General features: G+C 38.7%; 1 protein-coding gene across 21 annotated transcripts in view; it reads right to left on the bottom strand.

Annotated features, from left to right (window-relative positions):
• CADPS2 (calcium dependent secretion activator 2) overlaps positions 1-17042 on the bottom strand; it is a 547933-nt gene that overhangs the window by 81433 nt on the left and 449458 nt on the right. For 14 of the 21 annotated variants that reach the window (XM_045495459.1, XM_045495463.1, XM_045495456.1 and 11 more), the window contains 2 exons: positions 12955-13058; positions 10856-10864 (listed from right to left, as the gene is read on the bottom strand). In XM_045495459.1, coding sequence (XP_045351415.1) covers positions 10856-10864; positions 12955-13058 — 113 coding nt within the window. The remainder of the gene's footprint in view (positions 1-10855; positions 10865-12954; positions 13059-17042) is intronic. The other 7 variants (XM_045495470.1, XM_045495468.1, XM_045495466.1 and 4 more) reach the window with 1 other exon arrangement.

A 17042-nucleotide genomic window follows, 5' to 3' on the forward strand; every position in this document is an offset into this window, starting at 1 on the left:
CCAAACCTGGATAGGGAAATGGACATCCAGATTCATGAAACCTAAAGGACACCAAATTGCTTGACCTAAAAAAGTCCACACCAGGACACATTATAACTAAACTGTCAAAAGTCAAAGACAGAGAATTTTGAAAGCAGCAAGAGAAAAGTAATTCATCATATACACCCCCCACCACCTTACCAAAGCTATCAGATTTCTCAGCAGAAACCTTGGTGGCTTGGTGAGAGTGGTAAGATACATACAAATGCTAAAAAAAAAAAAAAAAAACGCCAACCAAGAATACTCAGCAAACTTGTCCTTTAAAAATGAAGGACAAGTAAAGACTTACCAGACAAAAGCTGAAAAAGCTCATTACCACTAGACTTGCCTTTACAGATAAGTGCTAAAGGGCATTCTTCCAAATTGAAACAAAGGATGCTAAACATTAACACAAACATACATGAAAATATAGGGGTGCCTGGGTAGTTGAGCGTCCTACTCTTGATTTCAGCTCAGGCCATGAACTTGTCGTTTTGAGCTCAAGCCCTGCATTGGATTCTGCACTGATGGTGCGGAGCCTGCTTTGGATTCTCTCTCTCCCTCTCTTTCTCTACCCCTCCCCGGCTTGTGCTCTGTCTCTCAAAAAAGAATCAATCAATCAATCAATCAATCAATAAATATTGGGGCGTCTGAGTGGCTCGGTTGGTTAAGTGTCCCACTTTGGTTCAGGTCCTGATCTCACAGTTTGTGAGTTTGAGCCCCATGCCAGGCTCTGTGCTGACAGCTCAGAGCCTGGAACCTGCTTTAGATTTTGTGTCTCCCTCTCCCTCTGCCCCCCACTCACACGCTGTCTCTCTCTGTCTCTTAAAAATGAATAAACATTAAACAACAACAACAACAAAAATATATGTGAAAATATAAATCTCACTGGTAAAGGTAAATACATAGACTAATAGTAATATAATACTATAACAGGGGTGAACAAATCACTTTTAATTCTAGTATAAAATCTAAAAGAGAAAAGTATTTTTAAAAAAATTTTTTTAATGTTTATTTTTGAGAGACAGAGAGAGAGACAGAGAGAGAGAGAGAGACAGAGCATGAGTGGGGGAGGGGCAGATAGGGTAACACAGAATCCAAAGCAGGCTCCAGGCTCTAAGCTGTCAGGGCAGAGCCTGACACGGGGCTTGAACCTACAAGCCGTGAGGTCATGATCTGGGCCGAAGTCAGACGCTCAACCGACTGAGCCACCCAGGAACCCCAGGAAAGTATTTTTTTTTTTAAAAAAAACCTCTGCAATTACTAGTTTATTAGTATCACCCAGGACTCAGATGTTCAGTATTTCTCCTGAAATTACACAAACAAATGCAAATTGAAAGAATCCAAGTCAAAATTATATAACAAAACAGCACTCCACCACAAAAGCCTGTAAAATTGCATACAAGAACACTATTTTAAAACACTGGCACTTTAAGAGAATGATAATCTCAAAAACCACAAAATTGCCAAGTTCTTCCCTAAACTGCTAAGTGGATAAATATGACTCTAATGAGTGAGTGTGGGTTTTGTAAAGAAAGATCAAATCCAAATCAGATAACTCATACTGAAATACAAAGATTTAAGTGTCTACTTCCTTTAGGTCTATTTGATTTATATAAAGAAGCAAACTATGGTATAGGTTTTAAATGTGCCATACATTTTAGAAGTTGGCCTAATGAATTAAAAATACCTTTAACGGAGCATCAAGCTTCCTAAGAAATCCTTATGTACATAAATAGAAGGCATTTACAGTCAGCACTTTTTTTCCCCCTAGAGCCTTTGCTAGATCTAATGTCAACAAAAATTTTAATATGGCAGTCTTGTATTTTAAGCTCACACTTTTGGGGATACATTCTCAGGTCTTCTTTAATGTGGGAACTACAAATTTAATACATAGTAAGGGGAGTTAAAGAACATAGAGTCCTCATGTAAACGATTAGAACATACTTTTCTCCTAGTCCTTCAAAGATAGACTATCAAAATGTTTGAGTCTATACTAATCCCATGCTTTGAAAAGACTGGTTACTCTGCTTTATAAATGTAACTGGGCTATGTGAAGTCTGATATCAACTGATCAAGATGGTAAGTTTCAGTTACGGATAAAAACTGTCTGAATTCAACTTTTATTACCCTCCTCATGAGTATGAAGGGTGTTAACAAAAGGTTTTTACCATAAAAAATTTTTTAATAATGACTATTACCAGAAAAATTTGTTAGTGGATACACAGTATAGAAGAAGTCAATTCTCACATCAATGGCATAACGTAGGCGTGTGTGAGTGGGGTAAGTAAAAGGGTAGTGTTTTGGTATGTAACTAAATTTAAGTTGTTACCACTGTTAAAAGGTGTGGAGTCCAATTAAAAGGTAAATCCTTACCTAAGAATACTTACTTTAAGTGTAAATGAATTAAACTCCCCAATCAAAAGACACAGACTGAATAAATGAGTAAAAAAAAGATCCAATTCTATGTTTATGAGACTTTAGATTTAAGGACACACATAGGCTGAACGTGAAGGTATTGTAAAAGATATTCCGTGCAAATGGTAACCAAAAGAGCAGGGGTGGTTATACTTACATTGAACAAAACAGGCTTTAAGTAAAAAACTGCCGTAAGAGAAAAAAAGTGGGTCACTATATAATGATTAAAGAGTCAATTTACTAACAAGAAAGAATAATTATAAACATATATGCACCCAAGCTCAGAGTACCTAAATATATAAAACAAACACTGACACTCTTAAGGGAGAAATAGAAAGCAATACAATTATATTCGGAGACTTTAAAGACTACACTTTCAATAATGAATAGATCTCTTCCACACAGAAAATTAATAAGGAAACGGCAGACTTGAATAACACTTTAGACCAAATGGACCTAAAAGAACATATAAAGAACATTCTACCCACCAACCAGAGACTGCACATTCTTCTCAAGTACACACAGAACAATACCCAGGAGAGATCCCATACTAAGTCACAAAAAAATTCTTAACTTTTGAAATCACCCCAAGTATCTTTTCTTACAACAGTGGAAGGAGATCAGAAATCAGTAACAAAAGGAAGACAAAAAAATCACAAATATATGGAGATAAACAAGACACTCTTGAACAGCCATTGGGTCAAACAAAAAATCATACGGGAAATAGAAAATATATTGAGACAAACAAAAATGAAAACACTATATACCAAAATTTATGGGATGCAGTAAAAGCAGTACTAAGAAGGAAGTTTACAGCAATAAACACCTATATTAAAAAAGTAGAAAGATCTCAAATAACAACCTCATGTCACACTTCAAGGAATTAGAAAAATAACTAAGTCTGAAGTTAGGAAAAAAACAAAATAATAAAGATTAGAGCTTAAATGAAATAGAAAATATGAAGTAATAGAAGATATCAATGATACTTAGTTAAGTTTTTAAAAAGATAAACAATACCAAGAAAACTTTAGGCTAATAAAAAGACGATGCAAATAAAATCATAAATGAAAGAGAAGGCATTAAAACCAATGCCATGGGAATAAAAAAGATCAAAAGGGACTATTACCCAATGATATCTTGAATATTACACCAAAAGCACAGACAACAAAAGCAAAAATACATAAATAGGACTATATCAAACTAAAAAGCTGCTGCATGGCAAAGGAAACCATCAACAAAATGAAAAGGCAACTTATGGAACGGGAGAACATATTTGCAAAAAGTTTCTCTGATAAAGGGTTAATATCCAAAGTGTATAAAGAACGCTACAGCTCAATAGCATGAGAACCCAAATAATCTGATTAAAGGATGGGCAAAGACCTGAATGGACATTTCTCTGAAGAAGATTGACAAACGGCCAACAGCCATATGAAAAGGTCCTCAGCATCATTAATCATACTTTGATTTTAGAATGCAAATCAAAACTACAATGAGCTATCACATCACACCTATCAGGATGGCTATTATTAAAAAAAAAACACAAAAGATAAATTTTGTTGAAGATGTAGAGGAAGGAGAACTCTTGTATACCGTTGCTGAGAATGTAAATTGCTACTGCCATTATGATAAACAGTATGGAGATTTCTCAACAAATTAAAAATAGAAGTGCCACAGATCCAGCAATCCTATATCTGAGTATATCTAAAGGAATTGAAATCAGAATCTCAAAGAGATATCTGCATTGCCCTGTCCACTGACGCATTATTCACAATAGCTAAGACATGGAAGCAATCTAAATGTCCACCAGCAGATGAATGGATAAAGAAAATAGGGCATTGATATACAATGGAAATTCCTTTAAAAAGGAGGGAAATCATGCCGTTTGCCACAACCTGGTTAAATCTAGAAGATGTTATGCTGAGTGAAATCTACGCTAGTCAAATCCTTAGAAGCAGAGTGTGGAATGCTGGATTCAGACGCAGAACGGCTGGGGGGAGTGTGAATCAGGGATGCATTAGTGAAAGGGGCAAAGATTTCATTATACGAGATGAACAAGTCTTAGAGATCTACTGTGCAGTACAGTGCCTGGAGTTAACAGTGCTCTGTTACATACTCAACATTTTGCTTCGAGGCTACATCTTGTGTTAAGTGCTCTTATCACACTCACACAAAAAAATAATGTGGATTTGTCTGGCTACGGCATCTCAGTTCTGTTTAATTTGCATTTCTCTAATAATGAATGGGTTTGAACATTTTTTCATATCCATAAGGGCTCTCTTTATACTGTTTCCAGTGAATTGTTTTTCAGGTCTTCCCCCCCTCCCCAGCCTAGAAAAAAAATTCTTTATTAAATAAAGTCTGTACTCAACGTGGAGCTTGAACTCACCACCCCAAGACCGAGAGCTGCATGCTCTATCTATTGAGCCAGCCACGAGCCCCCTTTCTCCCCCTTTTAAAATTTACCTTTTGGTAGTGTGTTAACCAAATAGATACAAAATATTTACACTTCTGTGATACAGAAGTTTCCATTAGTTTCCCAATTAGAATTAATCATTTAAAAAGGATTCATCATGGGGGTGCCTGGGTGGCTCAGTTGGTTAAGCCTCCAACCTCAGCTCAGGTCATGACCTCATGGTTTGTGAGTTCGAGCCCCGTGCCAGGCTCTGTGCTGACGGCTCGGAGCCTGGAGCCTGCTTTGGATTCTGTATCTCCTTTTCTCTCTACTCCTCCCATCTCTCTTTCTTTCTCAAAAATGAATAAACGTTAAAAAAAAAAAAAAAAAAAGGATTCATCATGCTATAGCCAGAGAAGTCAACGTTTACTTTCAAGAACTTTCTAAGAACATGTGATACATGGTTGTAAAACTTCATTTAATTTCTTCAAATGTAAATTAGATTAAAACCACATTAAGTGTCAAACCACAAAACAAAATGGATTATAAAATATCAACCCATTGGGTATTTTCTTAAAAACTTGTATCACAAGATAATGTCCAATTTATTAATACAAGTATTATTTTAAATGTTTTATTTATTTTTGAGAGACATAGAGACAGAGTATGAGTGGGGAGGGGCAGAGAGAGGGAGACACAGAATCTGAAGCAGGTTCCAGGCTCTGTCAGCACAGAGCCCAATGCGGGGCTTGAACTCATGAACCATGAGATCATGACCTGAGCCGAAGTCAGATGCTCAACTAACTGAGCCACCCAGGCGCCCCACAATTTATTAATACAAAACATCGCCATGTAATGAATTAATGGATGGCAAGTGTAAGAAAACATTGCCTACAGGAAGAATACAAACAGATGTGAGAGTTAGGGACATTTAATGCCCAGCTCGGTGTTTAGGACTTGAACTTTGATGCTACAAATATATAAACGTGAAAAACTGTTGGAAATGGTATGCTTTATGTCATGAGCTATTGCTCTTTCAAAATATTATCTTTGAATACTTTTTAACTGTCTACTTAAATGGGTATGTGACAGGGGCGCTTACGTGGCTCAGTTAAACGTCCGATTTTGGCTCAGGTCATGATCTCATGGTTCGTGGGTTGGAGCCCCACATCCGGCTCTGTGCTGACAGCTCAGAGCCTGGAGCCTGTTTCAGATTCTGTGTCTCCCTCTCTCTCTGCCCCTCCCCCACTCACTCTCTGTCTCCCTCTGTCTCAGAAATAAACATTAAAAAAAATGGGTATGTGACAAATAATATAAAAGTAAAATATAAAACAGTGTCATTTCATTACATATGTCTTACTCCTATCTTTTAGAGCTACAGCAATGACTGACATAAGAGGAACCGGAGATTCCTGACTCTAGGTGCAGCAGGATAGAAACTCTAGCAAAAATGCGGTGCTGCAAAGAGGGACTTGTGGTCTTACTTGTAGTTCACAACCAGTACTTTCACAAAAGATTAAAATTTTTAATCTCAAAAGATTAAGAAAATAACCATCATGTTATGTCAAGGATTGTTTCAAGACTCAGAAAAATTGACAGAGCTCTTTTTAAAATGAACTTGGAAGACAAAGCCACAGTAGGGAATGAAATAAAATGGAACAGAATTTTATCTAAAAAAAAAAAAAAAAAAAAAGTAACTTCAGGATGGCAAGATTTTGCGATCAACTCACAATTTTCATTATTTTTACAGAAGTGTACTTCTGTGTCTCAAACTGTATTCCTGATGAATGTAAGCCAATTTGTGATGAACGCTTATTGTTCTCCTCAGACGACCAGAGAAAGCTTTAAGCAGTCACAGTCTTTGAAAAGAAAAAGTAAGGGTCACAGGCCGTTACCTTGAGAACAGAGTGGTTTCTACACCTACCCACTTACTTTTTTGCCATCCCCCTAGGTGGCAGTCATCCCACCGTGGACTGTAAGAAGAGAGGCTATACGATGTCCTCCCTCAAGGATCACTTCACGGAGGATTGTGGAGGTTCCATGGCATCAAGATCTCCACCAGGGAGGAGGAAACCCCACTCAGAAATGTAGCCATCTGAAGGGCACCAATCAAGTCATGATTACCTGGGTTAAAGTTATCTTAGCATTAGAGCTAAACCACTAATTTTTGTATATGAGATGACAGAGGCAGAAGATGCTGAATGCTGAATTGTTTAAGAGGAAAATACAAAACTTGATTGTAATCCTTCAGCCATACCATTTCTACCAACATTCTAACAACAAAAAGATCTTATACAGTGAAAATGATGTATGTGACAAGGTGACAATACTTTGAAAGCTGTGTTTGTTTTCTAAGCATAGTTGAAAACAGTGCAGGTAAGAATGGACACTGAAACTAGAAGTGAGTACCAAGCTTTTGCACTTAGTGGTGAGACTTGAGTGCTCATGGACAAATCAGTTCCCTTGATGAATTTCCATTTCCTCTTCTGCAAATTGGCAATACTTGTCCTCACCTCCCTTATTTATTTTTTGAGAGAGAGAGAGAGAGAGAGAGAGCGCACGCACAAGCACGAGCAAGCTTGGGAGGCGCAGAGAGAGAAGGAGAGAGAGAATCCCAAGCAGGCTCCATACTCATCATGGAGCCTAACGTGGGGCTCGATCCCACAACCGTGAGATCATGACCTGAGCCAAAATCAAGAGTCAGATGTTTACCTGAGCCACCTAGGTGCCCCTATTATAAAGGCTTTTTATACGTTATATTATTTGATCCTCAAAACAACCCTTCCAGAAAGGTAAATGGCATAATTATCCTTGCTTTCTATGTTAGCAAACACAGAGAGATTACAGAACTTGCCCAAAGTCATACACTTTGTAGGTGTCAGAACAATAATTTGAATCTCAGTCAGCTGGAGTATGGAGACCAAGCTCTTACACGTGTAGATGCTTCTTAATCAACAATACTTGTCCTTCTATCTGTATGTCTATCATGTTGTACAGATCAGACCACTGTTAATGTCCTCCGGTTTTTTCTTGCCAGAACATCTATTAATATTCCTTTATGTCTCTTCTAATTTATTTGAGGTCAGAGGCTTTTGATTAACTTTACCCTAAAAAATATAGTTAAAATTTATAATTTACAAAAGAAAAGATAAGTGCATAAATGAGCAAAACACAGTGAATCTGATTTTGAAATGCACTATGTGCCCATTTTTTTTCCTCAGGAAAAGGTCAGTTTGCAATCCTGTATTTTATAGACAACCTTGAAAGCTCTGGAGACAAGTCTAGTGTCTGGAAGATCCCCCAGCCCCAACATACACATACACAGAGAGCAATGTAACACTAAGGGGCCATATTCCAGAAATCTGTACGCTCTTTTGAGGAACCAGTAGAATGGTCTAGAGGACGACACCTAAACCACTGTCAACCTAGCCATAGGTTTTTTATGGCTCTTTGGATTCAACAAAATCTCTCCCTCATTGGATTCATACATGAATATAAATATTGAAATAATCAAGAGAGAAGGCAAACTGAAAATATTTCAAAGCATATCTTAGGGGAAAGTACTTTTCAGAGGAAAGTACTACTCTTATTATATAGTATTATATATATTATATACACACAGTATTAAACATTACTAAATAATTAACAGACATTTTTGGTAGGCTATTGATGTTCATGGAATTCCATTTGATAGTCACTGCTGCAAATGGAACTCTGTCTCTATAACTTTGCCATCTGAAAGCCACTTGCTGGTTATCTTCTTTCAAAATAAGGGACATTTGTTGGACCAGAGGCTGATCTAACCCAATAGTAAAACCACTCTAAAAAATGTTGGTTTATCTCACTGGCTATCGAGATACAAATACTACGTAATTAATACTAAGTCAACGGTTGAGATTATTGTAGTTTAGTCAGTAGTGGGTAGTAAGCAGATCTCGTTCATGAACAAATAACCGTACTTTAAGATGCTACTTGGATGTGCATGTTAGTGAGAAGAGTAGGGTCACACACAAAGTGGCAAAACAAATGGAGAAAAAAATCAAATACCCTCTCTCTTCACGTTAGAATCCATCCAGAAACATCATCTGGTTCAGATACTGATGTTCATATGAGTGAGTGTATGCACAAATACGTGTGTCCACCCTGAACTCCTTTCCTGTCCTGCCTCCGTTGCCGGAGGAAGAGCCTGGGACACAGCCAGCTGAAGCACAAGAAGAATCGCCGATGTGCAGTGAACTGAGAGCTATCTGTGCCACAAATACCAAATTACTGCCAACATCCTTTTTTCTTACAGTGTCCCTGATATGACGGACAGTATTACATTTCGACGATTTCAGCGACCTTAAATCTAGATCCTGCTGTAATCATGAGCAACAAAAGAACAACCTGAGCTGTGCTTGCACTGATGATGTTTCTTCTCTCCTCCCATCTACTGATATTTTCAGTACTCCACTCCCTTAGGCAGAGTCCTAGGATCCACCAGACAGCCAGGAAAGGAAGAGAATGAATGGAAAGGGGCATCCCCAGGCTTGCACCATAATCATCCCCTCTGTATTGCCATCCCTATGATGCCTGGTATGAAACTTGGCAGCAGACCAGGGTAAGACAACAATTCTGCCCCTCCAGTCAACGAGAAATAACAATGTGGTTCACTGAAAAGCACCCAGGTCTGCAGTCCCATCACTAACCACCTGTGCATTTCTGGCAAGTCGCTCAACCTTTCTGGGTCAGTTCTCTTATCAGTCAAATGGCGCATGTGGAGACGGTGTGCTGGTGGGAGCCCAGGGCTTTCTCCTCAACATCTGGGTCCTCCCGGCATTGTCAAAGTGAGTGGCCTCTGGATGGACAGTTGACAGATCGGTTTGCCTACGTTTCTGGTCAGGCACAGTCTAGGCACTGGAATGTGGAGACAGCCTTAAAGATTTTCTGGAAAGGATCTTAAACTATCTTTTTAAAGAGAAAACAAGGTCAGAAACAAGGCCTCAAAAGAGAAGTGGAGAGGCCATCAGAGAGAAGGGAGGGCTCTTAAAAATGTGAAGAAGTTGGGGCGCCTGGGTGGCGCAGTCGGTTAAGCGTCTGACTTCAGCCAGGTCACGATCTCGCGGTCCGTGAGTTCGAGCCCCGTGTCAGGCTCTGGGCTGATGGCTCAGAGCCTGGAGCCTGTTTCCGATTCTGTGTCTCCCTCTCTCTCTGCCCCTCCCCCGTTCATGCTCTGTCTCTCTCTGTCCCAAAAATAAATAAACATTGAAAAAAAAATTAAAAAAAAATGTGAAGAAGTGAAAACTGCTTGACTGGGAAATTGCTGATAGAAACCACCTCTTAGCCCTGAAACTAAATTGCCACTGTGATAGAGGTACAGTAAAGGTAAAAGAAGCCTACACAGGAGTCAATGGGAGGGCTCTGTGAGGCAGACACATTGACCTCCACCAAGGGAGCCAAGCAGGTGCTCGTGCAGAGTAAAGAGACTCCAATGTGAACACCCAGCAGAATAAAGATCAGTGCAGAGTGCAGTCTACTAACTTACTCTGGAAATGACGTTAGCATCAGACCAATTCTCTCCCCAATACTGTTCAAAGAAAAAGTTGCTCTGCTGGTTACAAAAAAAAAAAGGTGGGGTGGTGCCTGGCTGGCTCAGTCAGTAGGTCATGCAACTGCTGATCTCAGGGTTGTACATTTCAGTCCCACAATGGGTGTAGAGATTACTTAAAAGTAAAATAAAAATCTTTAAAAAAAAAAAAAGGAAAGAAAAGAAAAAGGCAAAAAAAAAAAAAGGATAAAACCAAATCATCAAAACCTTTTCAAAAACCTTACTTAGATGGCCAGCAGTAATTATGCACACAATTATTAAGACACATTTATAGAAACGATACAACCAAAATAAGTCCATTCAAAGAAATAATCTTTAACTGTAAGGACGAGAAGTAACTTGGCGTTAAAGTAACTACGATCAAAGTGGGTTCTATCTAATCTTCACTAAAAGAGTTATTTATTCCATGCTAGAAAAACAGTGGGAACAGCTTTACTCACCTCTCTTCCCTGATGGATTCCAAGAATTTGGAAGCATTGGGTAATGGAAAAGGCCATAGTGTTACAAAGCATTTTAAAAAGAGGTCATTATAATAATTTTATACTTCAGCATATAGTAGAGTGATATTTATGAGTTATAATTATCCATCTCGTCAACCATATTTTTGTGGATTACAAAATATTATTTACATTTTAATTATATTTGAATACATTACCTTTAACAAGCATTTAGTGACTGCGTGGAGTAGACAACATTTAATCATTGCATTTAAAAGACAGGAGAATAATTATTTTCCTTATGAGTACAGGAAATTTAAATGTTATTTTTGTGAAATGTAGGGGAATATTAGATGTACCCATTTAGGTGAAATACACTGAAACTGAATATCCAATCAGAAATATTTTTTAATTCAAAAATGTCTAACACTCTGATGCTAATGCCTTTTAACAAAAGACAAAGACATCACATACATATATCTCAGCATATATCATTTTCATTGTAACATAGCAGTAGTACTAGCCTAGAGAAGATCCTCATGGGGATTCATTTCACATTATTGAAGCAGCTGTTTCTTCAGTTTAAAATAAAATATCCATAACAAGTTCACACATGACAGATGTAAGGTAAAAACTAGATTCCATAGTGTGAGCTAAAAGCAGATGTTTTGAATGATCATGTTTATAATCAGATACCATAAATCTTAGTTACCTATAGTAAGGTTTCCTGAATATTCTTTTTTAAGAATTTGCTTAAAATGTACTTCCTATAGTTTCTCATATTTTTAAGAACTTGGCCTCATTACATATAAATGTTCTATAAAGTCTTATGTATCTGGGCTTTTAAAAAACTCTTGCCCATTTCATGTGCTTCCTCAAGAATAAAAGCACTGTTAAGGCCCTGAAATTTATTATACTTACTTAAATCCATATATTTTCCAAACTGAATTCAAAGTCATAAAATTCTTTTTTTTATTTTTTTTTATTTTTAATGTTTATTTTTGAGAGACAGAGCAGGAAAGGAGGAGGGGCAGAGAGAGAGAGGAAGACACAGAATCCGAAGCAGGCTCCAGGCTATGTGAGCTGTCAGCACAGAGCCCGACATGGAGCTCAAACTCACAATCTGTGAGATCATGACCTGAGCCGAAGTCAGAGGTTTAACCGACTGAGCCACCCAGGTGCCCCCTTTTGTTTTTTTTTGTTGTTTTTTTTTTTTAATACACTCATGACTATTAAAAAGAGCAGCAGTTTTAAGTCTTAGAATAAGCAGTTGGCCCGGTGAAATACCACTGTACAGAGTGAATGTTAATACACAATTTAAACTTTTAACACTATAAAGAATGCAGGTTTAGTGAAAATTTAGAGAAAAGTTTGATGGTAAGAATTAAAGACTAATTATCAGTCATGTAGTTATCTATGTCTTCTACTTGATTTTGTTATAGTTTATCACTACTTTTCCTTTTGCATCTTGATTAATTTCCATTTCTAAACTAAAGCCATCCCAGCATGGGGGAGACACAAGGAATCCAGCATCAGGAGATGGGTTTGTGTTCCAGCTCTGCTTCTGATTACCTGTACGTGTTTGGCAGATCCCGTAAGTTCTCCCGTGTTCCTCACAGAGTGACTGTTGTCAGGAACAGATAATAAATTATATACATCTACAGTCCCTCTGTAACATACAGGAATTGGATACCCAGGAAATGCACATACATTCTCAGTTTTTCTTACATTACAGGTAGATGGCCAGCTACGTATCAAAGTCTACTTCTTCAGGCCACTTCTTCAGTGCTATTCCCACTATGGCAAAGCATCACGTGCAGCTTTATAGGACAGTTAAAGCAAGTCATCACCGGGGCGCCTGGGTGGCTCAGTCGGTTAAGCGTCCGACTTCGGCTCAGGTCACGATCTCGCGGTCGGTGATCTCGCGGTCCGTGAGTTCGAGCCCAGCGTCGGGCTCTGGGCTGATGGCTCAGAGCCTGGAGCCTGTTTCAGATTCTGTGTCTCCCTCTCTCTCTGCCCCTCCCCCATTCATGCTCTGTCTCTCTCTGTCTCAAAAATAATAAACATTAAAAAAAAATAAAAAAAAAAAAGCAAGTCATCACCTCTGCATGATGCTCTTCATTCTGCTGTAAGACTTCTATGCAGAGCTCTGCTAGGTGAAGGACCTCTTCCAGCTTTCTGGCAGGAGTTGCCTGGTTCATGGTCTCTATGTTAAAAAGAAATCATGATAATGTTACCTTGAAAAGAAAAAGCCAAACATACTCCAATATGTAATGAGGAGATCAGGGTTTTGAAATAGAATAGAAAGCATATTTTTGAGAAATAAGAGATGCAAAAAATACAAATAAATACATTCTTAAAAAAAAAACAAAAACAAAAACAGTTCACCAGATTGTAGAAAATATTTCCCTCACAAAGCAATCACAGAACTGCAAGTGCTTTGCCATTTAATATATAAGAACAGGTGCATCAGCACATTAGATGCTCAACTTCTGCAACAAACAAGTTATTATTCTCCTCAAGGTCAGAAACACAAAGAGAGAAGATACTACAGTCTTTTCCTTCTCTCTGTATTGTATTATCAATACAATACCATTCTCACCAGATGAGTCATTCCTGACGTTAGCAAAAACCGTGGTTTTTGTTGCCATTTAAATTCTCAGCCTGAAATGTTTATAGTTTACATTGATCTTAAATTCAAGAAATATAAAGCCACCTAGAACAACCTGGACAACCTGTGATTAACTGATTCCTCCCCCTCCCCTGCCCCATCCTTCCATGTCTGCCATTACGCCAGCCTCTGCCCTCCTCCAACTGGAGAGGGGTGGGGAGGAGTTCTTTGAAGCTGAAGGTTCTTTCAGCATTAGGGAAACTGGTATAAAAAGGCAAGGCCACAATAAGATTAAGTACAGCTACCTGAAATTCAGCAACAGAGAAGGAAAAGCAGTTGATTTTAGAGAGACAACAAACTGGCAGAAATCAGAAGTGCCTCGTATAATGAAACTGTTTCAAACTGAATGTGAAGAACAGAGTTTCGAACAAGCACACTGAAGATAAACACTGTCTTACGTTCATGGACTCTTTGTCCCAGTAAGGAGGTTGTAAAGAAGGGAAATAAAATGTTCAGGAAAAGGGCTTTTTCTTTTTAAAATGTTTATTTTGAAAGAGAGAGAGGGTGAGCACACGAGCGCACAAGGAGCAAGGGGCAGGGAGCAAGGTGAGAGAGAATCCCAAGCAGGCTCTGCACTGTCAGCATAGAGCCTGATGTGGGGGCTCTATCCCACAAACTGGGAGACCAAGACCCGAGCCAAAATCAAGAGTCTTACACTTAACTGCCTGAGCCACCCAGGCGCCCCGAGAAATGGCTTTTTCTGCGGAACCTAAGGAGTTCTGATTTTTGGCAATGGATATTTTCCTTCAACTTCTTCCTAAAACTTTAGCTTTAAACTTGAAAGACACTCTTCCAATTGCTCTTATTTCCAAGGGCTGTAAAATGAGGCAGTGAAACACTGCTTACGGCTGGTGCTTGCTCATTAAACATTTATTATAAGCGTACTACAGGTCACAGTGTGATAGATGTGGGGGTGTCCATCCCCCAACCCTGCACTCATTCTCCTAAACTTCCCTGCAGGATGGAAAGCCACCGCTTGTCTGTGACAGGGGTCAAGAGCGGAAAGCCAGTCTGCCAAACACCACATAACTGAGTGTCCCTACATGTTCTTAAGCTGTGAGGAGGAGGGGGTGTAAACCATGTCCCTGATCTGTAACAACTCAGACTCCAAAATCACTACTGAAAAGGATCCTTAGACATCAACTATCCAACCTTCCACCTGTTTCACGATCACTTCAAAATCCTCAAAAGAGGGTGAAGTCAAGGAGATCATGGCTTTGCACAATCATCTCCTCCATTTGGGGGCAGCTCTAGCTACTACAGTCTGATGAGAAAGACAAGCTCCTTAAGAAAAGTTTGAAAACAACGCAGAGCAAACACAGCAGTAATGTAGACGTGAGAGCAGCCGAGAACAGGTGGTTTTGGAGGGAGGAATCAGCAGGAAGGTAAGCAGAACCTGAAGCAGGTCCTAAAGGAGTAACAAATGACCTGGTAGGTAGAGGACAGGTTTCTAGAAATGTCTCTATGACAGAGAGGTGCGTTTCAGAGGAAGATAATGATTACAAATGTTACCATTTATTGAGAGTCAATTATGTGTCAGGCATATAGCTCCAGGCACTTTCCATGCATCACCACACTAATTTCCCTAACAGCTTTGTTTGGTTATTTCTTCATCTAACTTACAGATAAGGAAACAAGCCTGGAAGGATGAAGTGCAACAACTAGCAAGTGGAAAAGGGGAGAACTGAACTTAATGTGGGCTCTTACCACTTCTGCTTTGCCCCTGCCTGGCTGGAGTGCAAACATGCAGGAGAATAATAGGTGATGAGTTTGGGCTTGGACTGTGGCAGGCTTTAAGTAAGATCATAAGTACACTGGATAACTATATCCTACGTATAACACAGCAAGCGTTGCTTTGCAAGGCTTAAGATTAAATTGATTTTAGGAAAATGTATTTGTGGTTGTGCAGAAAAAGGAAGGATTGGTGAGGCTGTGTGACCAGGATTCCAAGGGTCAGGTCTAGCAATATGGAGAACTATGGGAAGATGGTAAGAGGAGGGCGCAGGGATGCTTTGAAGAACAAATTTGCAAGCCCTTGAAAGTTACTAGAAATTGCAGGCCAGAGAGGAGAATGACCCTGAGGTTTGGAGACGGTGTGGCTCAGGGAATGAGGAATTCATGGTTGTAAAACCAGGGAATGGGTCTCCAATGGGGCGTCCTATATATTTTAGGACTGCCATATATGTATATAGTTAATGATTCTAAACTAAAAAGACAATTAAGCCATGTAAAATCTGCCCACACAGGGAGTTAAGACATCTGGATTCTCTGCCTAGAAAACCCCTACTCATCATTGAAGATACAACTTTAATGTTGCTTTAAATGTGGGACCTTCTTAAAGTTCTAGGGCTGAATAAGTTGCTCCTCCCTCCGAGTTCCCCTCTTAGGGGCTTATGAGTCTATGCCCAGATCCAAGTCAGAAACTAGATCTCATTATCTTGTACCCTCAATATTTTGAATAGGCTTTGGACCATCACAGATAACTAATGAAAGTTTATTGACGATGCAAGAATATACCTTTTTGGGAAAAACTGCGTTAAAAGTAAATACCCAAATCACTTAACTTTATGTATGACTGCAAATTGGTCCTGTCACTAACATGACAAGGGTGACAGAATCGGCAAGTCCACCAATGAAATGTGGCTGCAGTTTGAGAATAATGCTCAAAAATCTGATGAATGCTGTATTCTTAAATTAGAGAAAGACATATTTGTAAAAGGGTTATCAAAATAATTTTTAATTCTCAAGAGCATATCACTTATATTCCTTAATTTTTCCATCTTCAGATTGAAGGTATTGAATTAAGTTGAAGATTCTCAAAACAAGGGATTTAGAGATTAGGAACAGGTTTTAGGGCATAGCCTTAAAATTATTTGCTAAGTTTTGGGTATGAAGGCATTTCGGGGAGAGAAGGATCATACCTTTCAGGTTCTCAAAGTGGTTCATAAACTAAACAAATGCTAAGAGTCACCAAATCCTATAATCTCTACAATTCCTTCTAGCTAAGAAATTCTATGCTTTCTATAAACATAAATGTTGGGCTTTCTCTACATTGGATTGAGTTAAACATATTTCTATGTTTATATCATGTGTTTTTCATAAGGAAATAGAAAAGCAACAAAATTTATTATCACAAAAGAACTTACTTTCCTACCTTCTTTATTACATTATTTACTGAATCCTTACAACCATTCTGCAAGTTAGAAAATAATGGCCCCCGTTTCCATATTAAGAGAGTCCTTGGAGGGGTTAAAGAAGGTGTCCAAGGTCATACAGGATACCGGCTGAGAATGGATTAAAATCTTACCTCTGATGTCAGGTAAGCGGCAATAACACAAGGACTGAATCCTTTTTAATTTTCAATTCTTTGAATAGGAATCACACACACACACTCGACTGACTGTATACGTTCAACAGAAGCTTCTGAAATGGCTGCAGGTTTGAAGAGTTTATTAAGTCACCATATCCTTAGCCACAAGTATGCAATAATGGAAAATAATCACAGAAAGAACCTGAAAA

This window comes from Leopardus geoffroyi, chromosome A2 (genome assembly GCF_018350155.1).
Source record: "Leopardus geoffroyi isolate Oge1 chromosome A2, O.geoffroyi_Oge1_pat1.0, whole genome shotgun sequence".
In the NCBI taxonomy this organism is placed as follows: domain Eukaryota; kingdom Metazoa; phylum Chordata; class Mammalia; order Carnivora; family Felidae; genus Leopardus; species Leopardus geoffroyi.